The 14,140-nt window shown below is 54.1% G+C and overlaps 1 protein-coding gene across 4 annotated transcripts in view; it reads right to left on the bottom strand.

Moving 5' to 3' along the window:
• The window catches only part of ARHGAP19 (Rho GTPase activating protein 19), a 368,551-nt gene that overhangs the window by 31,973 nt on the left and 322,438 nt on the right, over positions 1–14,140 (bottom strand). Inside the window, exon 10 of one of the 4 annotated variants that reach the window (XM_078643585.1) lies at positions 13,538–13,648. The exons of the other annotated variants lie outside the window; for them this stretch is intronic. Within the exon in view, the coding sequence (XP_078499711.1) occupies positions 13,538–13,648 (111 nt within the window). The remainder of the gene's footprint in view (positions 1–13,537; positions 13,649–14,140) is intronic. 4 annotated transcript variants of the gene reach the window in all.

Below are 14,140 nucleotides of genomic sequence, written 5' to 3'. Positions count from 1 at the left end.
CTGCAGGGTGGCGTGTGCTACCCTCTGCCTCTCTCTCACACGAAGGGTCTTCGGGGCGAAGGCGGAACAGGGGTTGCAGTGTCCGCTTTCGTGGTCCACCGGTAGGCAAAGGTTGCATACCGGGTGCTGGTCCTTCTGCGCGTACTTGTGGTGGCAGTTACGGCAGAACTTGAACGGCGTGTTGTCCATCATCGAGCGTCCAGGGCCTCTCTGGTCGCGTGTTCGTCGACCATCGTCGATGATCTCGATGAAAAACGCCTTCTCCTCGCCGGCTTTTCGTCGATGAAGTCCCCTGTAGTCTTCAGATGACTTCTCCTCGTCTTTTCTGTATTTTCTTTCTTCTTTCTCCAAAAATGTCTGGAGCCCAAACGGGAACGATCCAGACCCGACCGCGGAAAAAAAGAATCTGAAGATGGCGCCCAAGAGTGGGAGCTTCCGCAGGAAGCATGCCGACGTCACCGGAAATACACCCAAAGGGGTGTGACGCCGACGCCCACCTGGGCTACAAAAAACAAAAAACAAAGAAAAGACTACGAATCCGGACCCAACCACAAGACCGCGGAATAATGCACAGCATAGTGAATCCAGAAAGATTCACGCTGCAAAACAGCACATTGAAACTGCTCCTGGCCCACCATGAACAGCCCTCCCATTGACAACAGCCTGAGAGTATGGCTCTGGCCTCCTCCAAAACTATAGGCAGCACTTGCACACTGAGTCTCAGATCATGTGGGAATAATGACCCAAGAGGCACACTGTGTTCACTAACCACAGTGCTAGGCTAGCAGAAGAGAACATTCTCTTTCCAAAATTGTTCAGCCTTTTGGATTCCCTATCCTATGGCATGGGAGGGAAAGCGCCAAGGTTGATTCTGGAAGTGGAGGCCTGGACCACCTAGCTCTCTAGAGTGGGGTGCTAGGTGAGGCAACTGGGGTCCTTTGGAGCAGGGCGGTAGGCAATCATCCAGTGCACAGGAGCTCCAGTATGGGGTCTGGACCAGGCACAGAGGAGAATGTTGTGAGGGCTTCAACAAAGGGGAGCAAGGGCTCGGAAGGAACTGTCCCCAGCTGAAGCACCTCTGTCAAGATGTTAGTCTTGAGGTCCAAGACCTCTGCTGCCCTACACAACCTAATAGCGAAAGAGGCCACCTTCTCTGTAGCAACTGTAGGAGGGGAGTCCAAGCCAGTGTCAAGTGAGGTGTCTAACCCACTGGCATCCACCAGATCCTCATTCCAGGTGTCCTCTGTATCATCCAAGAGTTGTTATATTAATAAAGGACGCCATACCCCTCCCAATCATCGCCTGTACCAGGCTTGTCAAAGGCAAAAGGCCCTGGCCCCGACCAGTAGGCATGGGTCCAGAAGGCACTGGAACACACGCTGTGCAACGCCGGTCTGCTCAGAGTCAGAGTTGAGGACGATGGGAATCGTCGCCAGGAGAGTCCGTACAGGAGCTGCTGCTGGAGAAGGTCTCGGCCTTGCTGTCAGCACTGCTCTGGATTAAGGACCAGTTCCAAGGGGCTCGACTACCGTCAAGGGCGTAGAGACTGGTGGGAATACAGTAGGGGTCCCTCCTTAACTAATGGGGCCTGAGGGCAATCCAGAGGGTTCCGGACTTCTAAGAATCAGGTGCATTGCTTCATAGAATTCTCTTAGTTGGGTGGGGTATGCACCGGGAAAATCAGGAAAGCGCATAGCCAACCCTGGTTGGGGCGCCACAGAGGCGCGGGGGCCTGGAGTGCGGACACCGCCTTGTCTGAGGATTTGGACAGACACAAAGAAGTCAAAGACCTCTTCGACTCTTAGGACGTGCTCCCTCAGCACCTACGGGAGCATGATGCGGTAATCTACGCAGGCCTTTGGGGCATGGTCTTTCTCGAGGCACCATACAGACCATCTGTCTGAAAACACCACATACTTTGAAACTAGCTGTTTTTTCAGGGGATACTCTGTCACACAAAGAGAAAGAATGTCCCAAAAAAGAGGTCGACAGAAAGTTGAAAAAAAGTCAGTCAAAAAGTGACTATGTGGTAGCTCTAAACAGATCTGCACCATCTGGTGCTGAAAGGAAAGAATGCAGAGGTGGCACCTATATAGGTACTGCATAGCCACTTCCGGCTCGGAGGACCCCAACACGGAGCCGAACTACGCCACATACCGGCGTGCAGGGGTACTGCTCAAAAATGTCCGGACCCAGTCAGACGCCTGGAAATATTTCTAAGGTAAGGAATCTGCAGCTAAAAGTCTCTATCAGATAATACTCAATACGCAAGGACTCGATCGAGGAGCGTTTGGAGGAAGAAATAGCCAGATTACTTGATGGTAAACATTACTACTTAGAAACACAATTGAGAGGCAATAAAACAAGGTACACGTGTAAGATTAGCAAATATCACATCAAGATGTATTGAGTCAAAGAAATCTTTTTGGTTGATTCTGTGATTCTTTGCTTTTTAGTATAGATACAGCCAATGCGTTTTGTCCAGTAACAGGTTTCCTTGGGGCAAATTCATGTGTCTAGCCAGACACAGAATTTAAAGTAGATACGCCATAACAAGTGATGCACCAGTATTTCACGAGGGGTCATGCAGCAGTTATCAACTCAACTAAATTGTCAGTTACTGATCAGTAAACGGACAGGGTTCTATGCCACTGTTGTGGGAAAAGATATCCTTCCAGGTGGCACGTGTTCGGCTATGAATGATCCAACTGCCAGTGTTCACCATTCGCACACTGTGACCAAGTCACAGTGGCATAGTACCATGTCAGTTTAATGACCAGTAACTGATAGAATTTTGAGTCGATTACGGCTACAAGAGCCCTCATGGAATACTGATGTATCACTCGTTAGGACGTACCTACTTTCAATTCTGGCTAGGCACATCATTTTGTAAGGAAAACAGTAACTGGGCAAAATGTGACGGCAGTATCTATCTATACTTGGTGAAGAAGCAATTGATAAACAAATCACAGAATCAACCAGAAAGATTTCTGACTCACTTCATCTTGATATATCTGTAAGAGACCTAGATTAGTTATGGATTCCTTACCTTTGAATTACACCCAAGCATCAGACTGGATCCGGACAATTTTTCTTCAGCAGTAACCCTGTGTGTCGGTAGATGGCGTTGGTCGACTCTGCGTTCACCGTCGGCATCGTGGTCGCCGGAATGACATTGCGGTATTTACTTAAGACGCTGCCCTCACGCGCCGACGTCAGTTCTTTACAAGACATTCCACGCTGGAAGCGGAGCGCCATGCAAGACAATGACCACTGCTGCACAAAATTAGGGCCATGAAAGAGAGTCCCTTACCCTAGAAGTCAGTTCGCAGAACGGGGTAGATGGGTGGGGCGGTGAGGAATCCATAACTAATCTAAGTCTCTTACAGATATATTGTTACGGAAGGGAAGTAACTTGTTAATCTGAAAGAGACAATTAGTAATGGATTCCTCACCTTAGAATAGATACTCCAGCAATACCAACCTTGGAGGTGAGCCTGCAAATCAAGTTCACAGCAGAAAGTCCTGGAGAACTGAACACCAAAAGAAGTCGTCTCTTCGGACATAGCTGTCCAGGCAGTAGTGTTTAGTAAACGTGTGCGATGAAGCCCAGGTAGCTGCCTGGCAGATGTCATGAAGGGGGACTCCGCGTCCCAAAGCAGTAGTGGCTGCCGTTGCCCTGGTGGAAGAGGCCCGCAGCCCCACTTGAGGTTCCTGTTTTGCTAAGGAGTAGCAGATTTTGTTGCAAAGGACGACTCATCGGGAGATGGTCCGTTTTAGCACGGCCCGACGTTTCTTGGCGCCCACATAGCCAACAAAGAGCTGGTCCATCCACCCAGAATTGTTTTGTGCGATCTAGATAGAACGGATCTAGACGGTGTAGCCTCTCCTCCTCCTTAGAAGGATGCGGGGGCGGGAAGAAAATGGGCAAAGTGATGGTCTGTCCTATGTGGAAAGAGGTAACCACTTTGGGAAGGAAAGAAGGCCTAGTGTGAAGGACAACTTTGTCCGGATGAACAGCCAGGAAAGGAGGTTTAGAAGAAAGGGCTTGAAGCTCACTCAACCTGCGAGCAGTGGGTGGTGATGGCAACTAGAAAGGCAGTGGTGATGGCAACTAGAAAGGCAGTCTTAAGAGTCGAAGTCAGAGAACAGTTATTTAGCGGCTCAAAGGAAGCGCACATAAGATAGGTGAGAACCAGTTTCAAGTCCCACTGGGGCGTTACGACAGGCGTTGGAGGTAACAAGTGAGTAGTGCCCTTAAAGAAGCGATTTACAATAGGGGCTTGAAAAGAGAAGGCTGGTCAGGCAGCCGAAGGAAGGCCAAAATGGCCGAAAGATAGCCTTTGAGAGTGCCCAGAGCAGAGCCGTGCTGGGCCAAAGACAGAATGAAGAGGAGAACTTCTGAAAGGGGAGCAGACAGCCTTTGCTGCGCACCATGCCACAAACTTGTTCCATCTACAGGCGTATACCGTTTTGACAGAGGGACGCCTGGCTGCCAAGATAACATTACAGACTTCGGGAGGAAGGTCGAAAGCTATGCACAGGTTTGGGTGGAGGACCGTCCCCTGCTGCTGCAACAGAAGATCCTCCCGAAGAGGCAGTCTGAATGGAAGACCGATGGCCATGTGTAATAGCTTGGGATACCATACTCTTTGTGCCCAATTCGGAGCCGCAAGAATAACTTGCGCTTGATCTTCAGCACTCTGGCAGAAGTGGTATAGGCGGAAAAAAGTGTTCAATAGCGAGTGCCGCCTTGGAAATTCCAATGAGCAAAACTGCTGACATTGCACGTTCTCTTCGGTGGCTAATAGATCTAACCAAGGTTCTTACCACTGCTGAAAGAGACCTTGCACCACCTCAGAGTGAAGACCCCATTCGGGATCCATCATGGACCCGCGGCTGAGTTCATCCGCCCTGGAGTTCAGAGAACCTGCCAGGTGTTGAACCACCAGAGGTATGCCCTGTGTTCCAGCAATGTCCAAGGGCGGAGAGCATCTTGACATAGGGTCCACGACCCCACCCCGTCCTGTTTGTTGCAGAAGAACAAGTTACTTACCTTTGGTAACGATATATCTGTAAGAAACAGTAGTTAGTATTAGATTCCTTACCTTAGAATATCCCCAGGCGTCAGTCTGGATCCGGAAACTTTTGCGTAGCAGTACCCCTGCGCGTCGGTAGGCGTCGTTTGCAGGCGTCCCCTGCGGCTCCGCGTCCGTCGTCGGCGTCGTGCGCCGTGATGACGTCGCTGGAGTATATAGACGCCGCCTCCGCGCGCTGACGTCAGTTCTTTGTACATAGCTTTTCCGCGCCAGAACACGCAGAGCCATGTGAGAACCAACACTGGTGCCATTTGAAACTAGGGCCCTGAAAGGGATGTCCTTAACCCTAGGTATCAGTTCGCAGAACGGGGAGGATGGGTGGGGCGGTAAGGAATCTAATACTAACTACTGTTTCTTACAGATATATCGTTACCGAAGGTAAGTAACTTGTTCATCTGAAAGAAACAGGTTAGTATTAGATTCCTTACCTTAGAATAGATACCCCAGCAATACCAACCCCGGTGGTGGGTCTGCGAACCAATACAATCCTACACCAGAAAGTCCTGGAGGACCGAACGGCCAAAGAAGCCATCCCTCCGGACTTGACTGTCCAGGCAGTAGTGCCTCGCAAAGGTGTGCAGCGAGGCCCACGTAGCCGCCTGGCAAATGTCCTGCAAAGGGACTCCCCGGCCCAGGGCAGTAGTAGCCGCCGTGGCCCGAGTGGAATGGGCCCTCAGCCCAACAGGAGGCTCCTTCCGAGCCAAAGAGTAGCACGCTTTGATGCACAGAACGACCCACCGAGAGATGTTCCGTTTATGTACCGCCCGTCCCTTCTTCGCACCCACGTAGCCAACAAACAGTTGGTCATCCACCCGGAACTGGCGTGTGCGATCCATATAAAATGAAAGCGCACGTTTTGGGTCCAGACGATGGAGCCGCTCTTCATCCTTTGAAGGATGCGGAGGCGGGAAGAAGGAGGGTAAGGTGATGGACTGCCCGATGTGAAAAGCAGATACTACTTTGGGCAGGAAAGAAGGTCTAGTTCTCAGAACCACCTTGTCTGGATGAATGGACATGAAAGGAGGTTTGACAGAAAGAGCCTGGAGCTCACTCACTCTCCTGGCAGAGGTGATGGCAACCAGGAAGGCCGTCTTTAAAGTCAGGAGACGGAGAGGACAGGAATGAAGTGGCTCAAAGGGAGCGCACATCAAGAAGGTCAGAACCAGGTTCAAGTCCCACTGAGGCATCACGAACGGAACAGGTGGATACATGTGCGTGATGCCCTTCAAGAATCTCGTTACAATAGGGGACCTGAACAAAGAAGGTAGATCAGGCAGCCTTAGAAAGGCCGAAAGGGCAGAAAGGTAGCCCTTGATAGTGCCCAGAGCAGAGCCCTGCTGGGCAAGAGAGAGAAGAAAGAGGAGAACCTCGGAAAGAGGGGCAGAGAGAGGGTCCACAGCCTTTGCTGTGCACCATGCCACAAATCTGTTCCACCGGCAGGCGTATACCGACTTTGTGGAGGGACGCCTGGCTGCCAGAATCACATCACAAACCTCAGGAGGCAAGTCAAATGGCCTCAACTGTCGCCGCTCAATCTCCACGCATGGAGGTGGAGACTGGACAGGTTCGGGTGGAGGACCGTCCCCTGCTGCTGCGACAGAAGGTCCTCCCGAAGGGGCAGGCGGATCGAGGGACGGACTGGAATGCTGAGTAGCTCAGGATACCAGTACCTTCGAGCCCAGTCCGGAGCCACAAGGATAACTCTGGCCCGGTCGCGCCTGATCTTCTTCAGCACTCTGGGCAGAAGTGGTATAGGCGGAAAGGCGTACAACAGACCGCAGCTCCACTCGCGCCGAAAGGCGTCGCCGAGCGAGTGCCGTCTTGGAAACTCCAACGCGCAGAACTGATGATATTGCGCGTTCTCTTCTGTGGCGAATAGATCTAACCAAGGCTCTCCCCATTGCAGAAAGAGGCCTTTCGCCACGTCCGAGTTCAGACGCCATTCGTGATCCACCGAGCACCGACGGCTGAGTTCGTCCGCCCTGGCGTTCAGAGAACCTGCCAGGTGTTGAACCGTCAGAGTCACGCCCTGACGTTCCAGCCATTGCCAGAGACGCAGAGCCTCCTGGCAAAGGGTCCACGACCCCACTCCGCCCTGCTTGTTGCAGTACCACATGGCGGTGGTGTTGTCCGTGAACACCTGCACTACACTCCCGTTGACAAAGGGGAGGAATGCCTTCAGTGCTAGGCGAATCGCCCGCAGCTCCAACAAGTTGATGTGGAGCCGGGATTCCGCCAGAGACCAGATACCTCTGATCTCCGCCTCTCCCAAGTGGCCTCCCCAGCCCTGGAGGGACGCGTCCGTCACAACCACGTGCTCCGGTTGGGGAAGGGAGAGGCATCTGCCTCTGACCCAATCGCGGTCCGTAAGCCACCACTGCAACTGGCTCGCAGTGCCCTCCGAGATCAGGACATGGTCGGATAGGTTGCCTTGATGCTGGGCCCACTGAAACTTCAGGTCCCACTGCAGAGCCCGCATCCGCCACCGGGCGTGATGCACCAGAAGGATGCAGGAAGCCATCAGCCCCAGCAGCCGCAGCGTCAACCTGACCGAAACCCGGGATAACGGCTGAAAGATGGGAATCAAAGCCTGTATATCCCGGATCCGCCGTTCCGGAGGATAAACCCGAAACTGCGCCGAGTCGAGAACCGCTCCGATGAAAAGGAGCTTTTGAGAGGGACACAGGTGTGATTTCGGCACATTGATGGAAAACCCCAGCTCGTGCAGGAGGTCTGCCGTCATCTGAAGGTGGTGGACGACTGTCTGGGGCGAGCCCGCCTTCAACAACCAGTCGTCGAGGTAGGGGAAGACTGAAACCCCTAACCGGCGCAGATGAGCTGCGACCACCGCCATCACTTTCGTGAACACCCGTGGGGCGCTGGTAAGGACGAATGGGAGCACGATAAACTGAAAGTGCTCGTGGCCTACCGTGAACCGCAGGTAACGCCGGTGGGCCGGCAGGACGGGGATGTGAAAATACGCATCCTGCAAGTCCAACGCCACCATCCAGTCTTGTGGGTCTAGAGCAGCCAAGACCTGAGCCAAAGTCAACATCTTGAACTTCTCCTTCCGGAGGAAGCCGTTGACGTTCCGTAGATCCAAGATAGGACGGAGGCCCCCCTTGTCCTTCTTGGGTACCAGAAAGTAGTGGGAATAGCAACCACGCCCTACTTCTGGCCCAGGAACGCGCTCGATGGCTCCCTTGGCCAAGAGGGCCGTAACTTCCTCCTGCAGAAGTGTCAAGTGGTCCCCCGACACACGGTGGTTCTGCGGTGGCATGGCTGGAGGAAAGGTCTCGAAGGGGAGGGAGTAGCCCCTTCGGACGAGCTGCAGCACCCACCTGTCCGATGTGATAGAGCGCCAGCGGGAGTGGTGATGGCGAACCCTGCCATCCACTGGCGTCACATGGGCCTGAAAGCACGGACTAGGAGGATTTGGAGGCTGATGCTGCGGGGGGAGGTGTGGCCTGACCTCGCCGTTGTCCCCGACCGCCTCCACGGCGGAATCCACGGCCGCCACCGCGTTGAGAAGTGTTCTGCGGTGCGTGGCTGGCAGCACGTGTGGGACCGCCCCTTCCGTGGCCACGAAAGGAGCGAAACGAACCCGTTTGCTGGCGCTGGGTCGAGAGACCCAAGGACTTGGCCGTGACCCTGGAGTCCTTGAAGCGCTCCAGCGCGTGGTCCGCCTCGTCGCCAAACAGGCGACTGCCATCGAACGGCATGTCCATCAAAGTATTTTGGACATCTGCCGAAAAGTTGGCGGATCTCAGCCAGGCGTGGCGACGAATCGCCACCGTCGTGGACATTGCTCTGCCCAGCGAGTCGGTCGTATCAAGACCACACCTGATGGAGTATCTTGCTGCATCTCGGCCTTCAATCATAGCCTTGCCGAGCCTTGCCCGTACCTCCTGCGGGCATTCTGGCAGCAACTCCGCGACCGTATCCCACAGAGAGTGGGTGTAGCGGCCCAAGAGGCATGCGGTGTTGCAAGACCGCAGTCCCAGACTCGGGGACGAGAAAACCTTCTTTCCATATTGGTCGTACCTCTTGGATTCCCGGTCGGGCGGGGCCGACGGGAATGCGGTCTGGGAGGTCGAGGCCTGGATCACCAGACTCTCAGGGGTGGGATGGGTGGACAGGAACTTGGGGTCGTCCGGACACGGATGGTGGCGTCTGGCCACGTTCCTATCAACAGGCGAACCTGAAGCGGGCCTGGACCACGTGCCCAAAAGAACGTCTGTCAAGGCTTCGTTGAACGGCAGCAGAGGCTCCTGTGGGCATGACTGCGGTTTGAAGACCTCAGTGAGGATGTTAGGCCTCACGACGGCGACGGGGAGCTCAAGGTGTAAGGCCTTGGCAGCCCTCATCAACACCACTGAATAAGCAGCCCCAGCCTCCGAAGCCACAGTAGGAGGCGAGACAAAACCAGGGTTAGGAGAGTCGTCCAGACCACTGGCGTCACCCAAATCACCTGTCCAGTCCACATTGTACTGACACTCACGTGACAGAGGGTCCTCAGACCCCTCCCAAACCTCTCCGTATTCTACATCTTCCCCATATTCGGAGTCAACAATGTAGACCGGCTCCTCGGGGTCCACAGGCCCCATCGGCGTCGGACTCGGCGTCGGGCGACGCCGGTCCGACTCCGGAGTCGGAGAGGTCATGGGGACGACGCCGCCCGGAGCCGGCCCCGGAGCACCGGCGCCGCGCGGTGGCGGCGTCGGAGCACCGGCGCCGCGCGGGGGCGGCGTCGGGGGCAACCCCGATGGAATCGGCGCCGGAGAGGCCGGAGCCGTCGGCGGCGTCGGAGCCGGAGCACCCGACGGCGTCGAGGCAGGAGCACCCGAACCGCTAGGACCCCCGGACGGGACCACCAGGCCCGCAGGCGCCGTAGGCCCCGTCGGAGGAGACAGCGCCCTCATGGCCATGAGGAACTCCTCTATCTCCTCACGCGACGCGCCTTGCCCAGGGACCGCAGGGTATGGAGCATGCCGCGCCGGCGACTCACGCGGAGCCGCAGGGGTGGGGCCACCCGAACCCCCGGCCGCATCGCGCGCGCGTCGGGGGGAGTCGGGGGTACGATGACGACGCCCCGACTTCTTGTGTCTCCTACCTGAGGAACCAGAGGAATGGTGACGACTTCCAGAGCGCTCGTGATGGCTCCTGTCTGCTATCGACCCTGGAGACTGGATGGTAGCGTTGGACTTGCAGGACGCTTATTTTCACATCCCCGTCCTGCTGGCCCACTGGCGTTACCTGCAGTTCACAGTAGGCCACGAGCACTTTGAGTTTACCGTGCTCCCCTTTGGCCTTACCAGCACCACTCAGGTGTTCACGAAAGGGATGGCAGTGGTCGCAGCTCATCTGCACAGATCAGGGGTTCCAGTCTTCCCCTATCTCGACGACTGGCTGCTGAAGGCAGTCTCGCCCCAGGCTGTTGTCACTCACTTCCAGACTACGTCCGACCTCCTGTATTCGCTGGGGTTCATCATAAATGCGCCGAAGCCGAACCTGATTCACTCACAGAAGCTCCTTTTCATCGGAGCGGTTCTGGACACAGCGCAGTTTCGGGCTTATCCTCCAGAGCAGCGAGTCCGGGATATTCGGGCTGTGAGTACGATCTTTCAGCCTCTATCCTGGGTTTCGGTTAGAATGACCCAGAGGCTACTAGGCCTCGTTGCCTCCTGCATCCTGCTGGTGGACTATGCCAGGTGGCGTATGCAGGCTCTGCAGTGGGACCTGAACTTCCAGAGGGCACAGCATCAGGGCAACTTTCCGATTGCATCCAGGTCTCAGAGGGCACTGAAACGCCAGTGGTGGCAAGCTAGTGGTGGCTAACGAACCAGAATTGTGTCAACAGCAGATCCCTCTCCCTTCCCCAACCAGAGTTCAGCGCAGTGACCAATGCATCCATGCTGGGGTGGGGTGGCCACATGGGAGAGGTGGAGATCAGAGGCCTCTGGTCTCCAGCGGAGTCCGCTCTCCTCATCAACCCTCTGGAGCTTCAGATGATTAGTCTTGCACTAAAGGCATTCCTTCCCTCTGTCCGGGACAGAGTAGTGCAGGTATTCATGGACACCACCACCGCCATGTGGATCTGAAAGAAACAGGTTAGTATTAGATTCCTTACCTTAGAATATCCCCAGGCGTCAGTCTGGATCCGGAAACTTTTGCGTAGCAGTACCCCTGCGCGTCGGTAGGCGTCGTCTGCAGGCGTCCCCTGCGGCTCCGCGTCCGTCGTCGGCGTCGTGATGACGTCGCTGGAGTATATAGACGCCGCCTCCGCGCGCTGACGTCAGTTCTTCTTTTTTCCGCGCCAGTTAGCGCAGATCCGAGAAGTGCAGTACTCTGGTCTTTGACCAAAGTTTTTGAATCTTGATAATACTGTTAAGGTGCCGGTAGGATGCCCGGTTTTAAGAACTGTGACGGTTGTGACCGCACCATGTCGGTCACGGATCATCACCGACTCTGCCTCCGGTGTCTGGGCCCCGACCACGCCGTGGACGACTGTGTCGATTGCCGGGCCCTGACGAGTAAAGCTAGGCGGGAGCGGTCCCGCAAGCTACTCGAACTGCGGGTGTCGGACCCACGTCGAGAGCGGTCCCGGTGAACGGCAGCAGAGGCTCCTGTGGGCATGACTGCGGTTTGAAGACCTCAGTGAGGATGTTAGGCCTCACGACGGCGACGGGGAGCTCAAGGTGTAAGGCCTTGGCAGCCCTCATCAACACCCTCCTCCGTAGCCAAGGTAGGGGGAGAAAGCATGCCAAGGTCTGGGGACGTATCCGGACCACTGGCCACACAACTCCTCTCTCCAGTTCGGTTCTTCCAACTGGTCTGCTATAGGGTCCACAGACCCCTCAGAGTCCTCATCACCCTCCTCTGTTAGCCACTCAGGGCGATAGCGAACACCAGGGTAGAACAATAGTAGGGAACACAAGGGTAGAACAATAGTACAAAAGTACCGGTCGGCGCCGGTCCCTACATTGGTCCAGCTCCGCGTCTACATCGAGGGGGAGGCTGGGGTAGACCTCGGGTGGGGACACAACCGACGTCGGAGGCAGCCACGAGGTAGACCAGTGCCGATCTGGATCCTTGGGGCCCTGCGGCGCCAAAGCCGCAGGCATCGAAGGCCTAGAACCCCCAACCGAATCCACAGGGCCAGAGGGCGCGCCAGCAAAGCAGGGCTGTTCGAAGATTGAATGCACAGCTTCGTAAAAGCTTCGAAGCTGGGCAGAGGTTGCACCGGCTCCTGGAAAGAGAGGGAAGGCCGGAGTCGACCCAACAGGCTCCGTGGGCGGAGCCTGACGACTACCTTCTGCTTCCCGTGTCGCGTCGACTGCCGGATGGGGAGAACGCAAAGAGCGACTGCTTCTTGGCCTTCTTTTTGTGCTTCGACTTACCCGCACACGAAGACTTGGATGGAGAGTGGTGGTGATGGTCCCGCGACCTACCTCTCAACCGGGACCTCGAACGGCGCAGAGCTGACTGCCGGGCATCGAGAAGCTTTTGGGAACACTCCAGCAAAGACTTTGGGTTCATGGCCCGGCAATCTGAGAATGACTTGAGGTCGTGGTCGCGCTCCAAGCACCAAAGGCACACAAGGTCCGTTACAGACATCAGTTTGTGACAGGAGTCACAAGCCTTGAAGCCGGTTCGAGGACGGGACATCCCTGCATGCACCAGGAGTCAAACGACTCGAAAAAAAAGTCTCAAAAAGGAGTAAAAAAGTGACTCGAGGTGCCAATCTCTCTGGATCGGCGCTGGCTGGCGCAAAGAACCCCAAAACTGACGTCAGCGCGCAAGGGTGGCGTCTAAGTAGATACCACAGCATCATTCCGGCGACCACGACGAACGCGGAGTCGAGAAAAGCCACCTATCGACGAGCAGGGGTAATGCTGAAGAAAAAAAGTCCGACGCCTGGAGATAATTCTAAGGTGAGGAATCCATAACTAATTATCCCTTTTTCAGATTGACATGTGTATCTTGTTTTGTTGCTTCTCGATTGTGTGTTTCTATGTATTTAATAAATGGACATTTGGTAGCTGGCCATCAGAGGTGGGCAACAGTTGTTTGAAACATAAATAAGGACACTTCCGGTAGTGCGGCAAAAGGGTGACCTAGCTTCTAATATTTGCTCAAGTTTAAACTTTACTGCTCCAATATTCTTTCTTCTATTAATTACAACCCTCTCTTCCCCAAGTAGCATAGCACTCTTGTTTAATATTTTAGTTGTGATGGTGTGTGCCTTTTACTTGGCCGGCTTGCCTTGTTAGGATACTAAGGCAATGTATTAGGGAAGGGGAAAATCCTATTTTTTGTGCTTAAAATGGGACCTAGAATCCTTGCTAGATATTAAAGGAAGTCAAAAGTTTGAATTTCGTGGAAATAGCATGCAGGAGAGTTTAAATACCCATGTCCCAGGAAACACCATCACTTACTAAAATGACATTTTCTTTGAGAGTTCCCTTCAGTTCTTGCGCTGCCAAATATTCTGAAGATACAATTCGACTTCTCTTTTCCAAGATTACAGGATTGCCTAAAACCTTGCGCTGATTTTGAAAAGAAAAATAAAGTTAAAAAACAATGTAGAAAACTCTGATTTAATCAATCAAAAACGAGGAGACACTGTTTTCCACTTGCGATGTCCTTTTTCTAGGCCAGTCACTCCATAAACATCGTGCTGGGAACCACTTTTACCAGAACTGAGGGATAGAAAGCTGGTGTGCCATACGATGTTATCTGTGGATTCCAGTTAGTTTGTGGTTGTGTTGCAGAAGTAAATAGGAGGAAGCAAGGTTTGACCCTATGCTTGTGTAGCGTTGTGTTGCTTTTTTCCCAGGTTTGCGTTTTATAAATGGCTATAGCTTGCTGAAACTAGAAAAGCTGTTTTTTGCAAATAGTGACGTATGGAAACCTCATCACATTAATCACGCCAGTCAAAAAGCATATCAGCCCTGGCGAGAGCTCGGAAATTATTTACAGCTGGGGGGCTGGCCCAAGTGAATTTTTGAAATAGTTTAAAGTGAAAATACTCTGGAGCC

This window comes from Lissotriton helveticus, chromosome 5_1 (assembly GCF_964261635.1).
Source record: "Lissotriton helveticus chromosome 5_1, aLisHel1.1, whole genome shotgun sequence".
Lineage (NCBI taxonomy): Eukaryota > Metazoa > Chordata > Amphibia > Caudata > Salamandridae > Lissotriton > Lissotriton helveticus.
The sequence above is the reverse complement of the archived record's forward strand: the minus strand, read 5'-3'. Positions and strand labels throughout refer to the sequence as shown.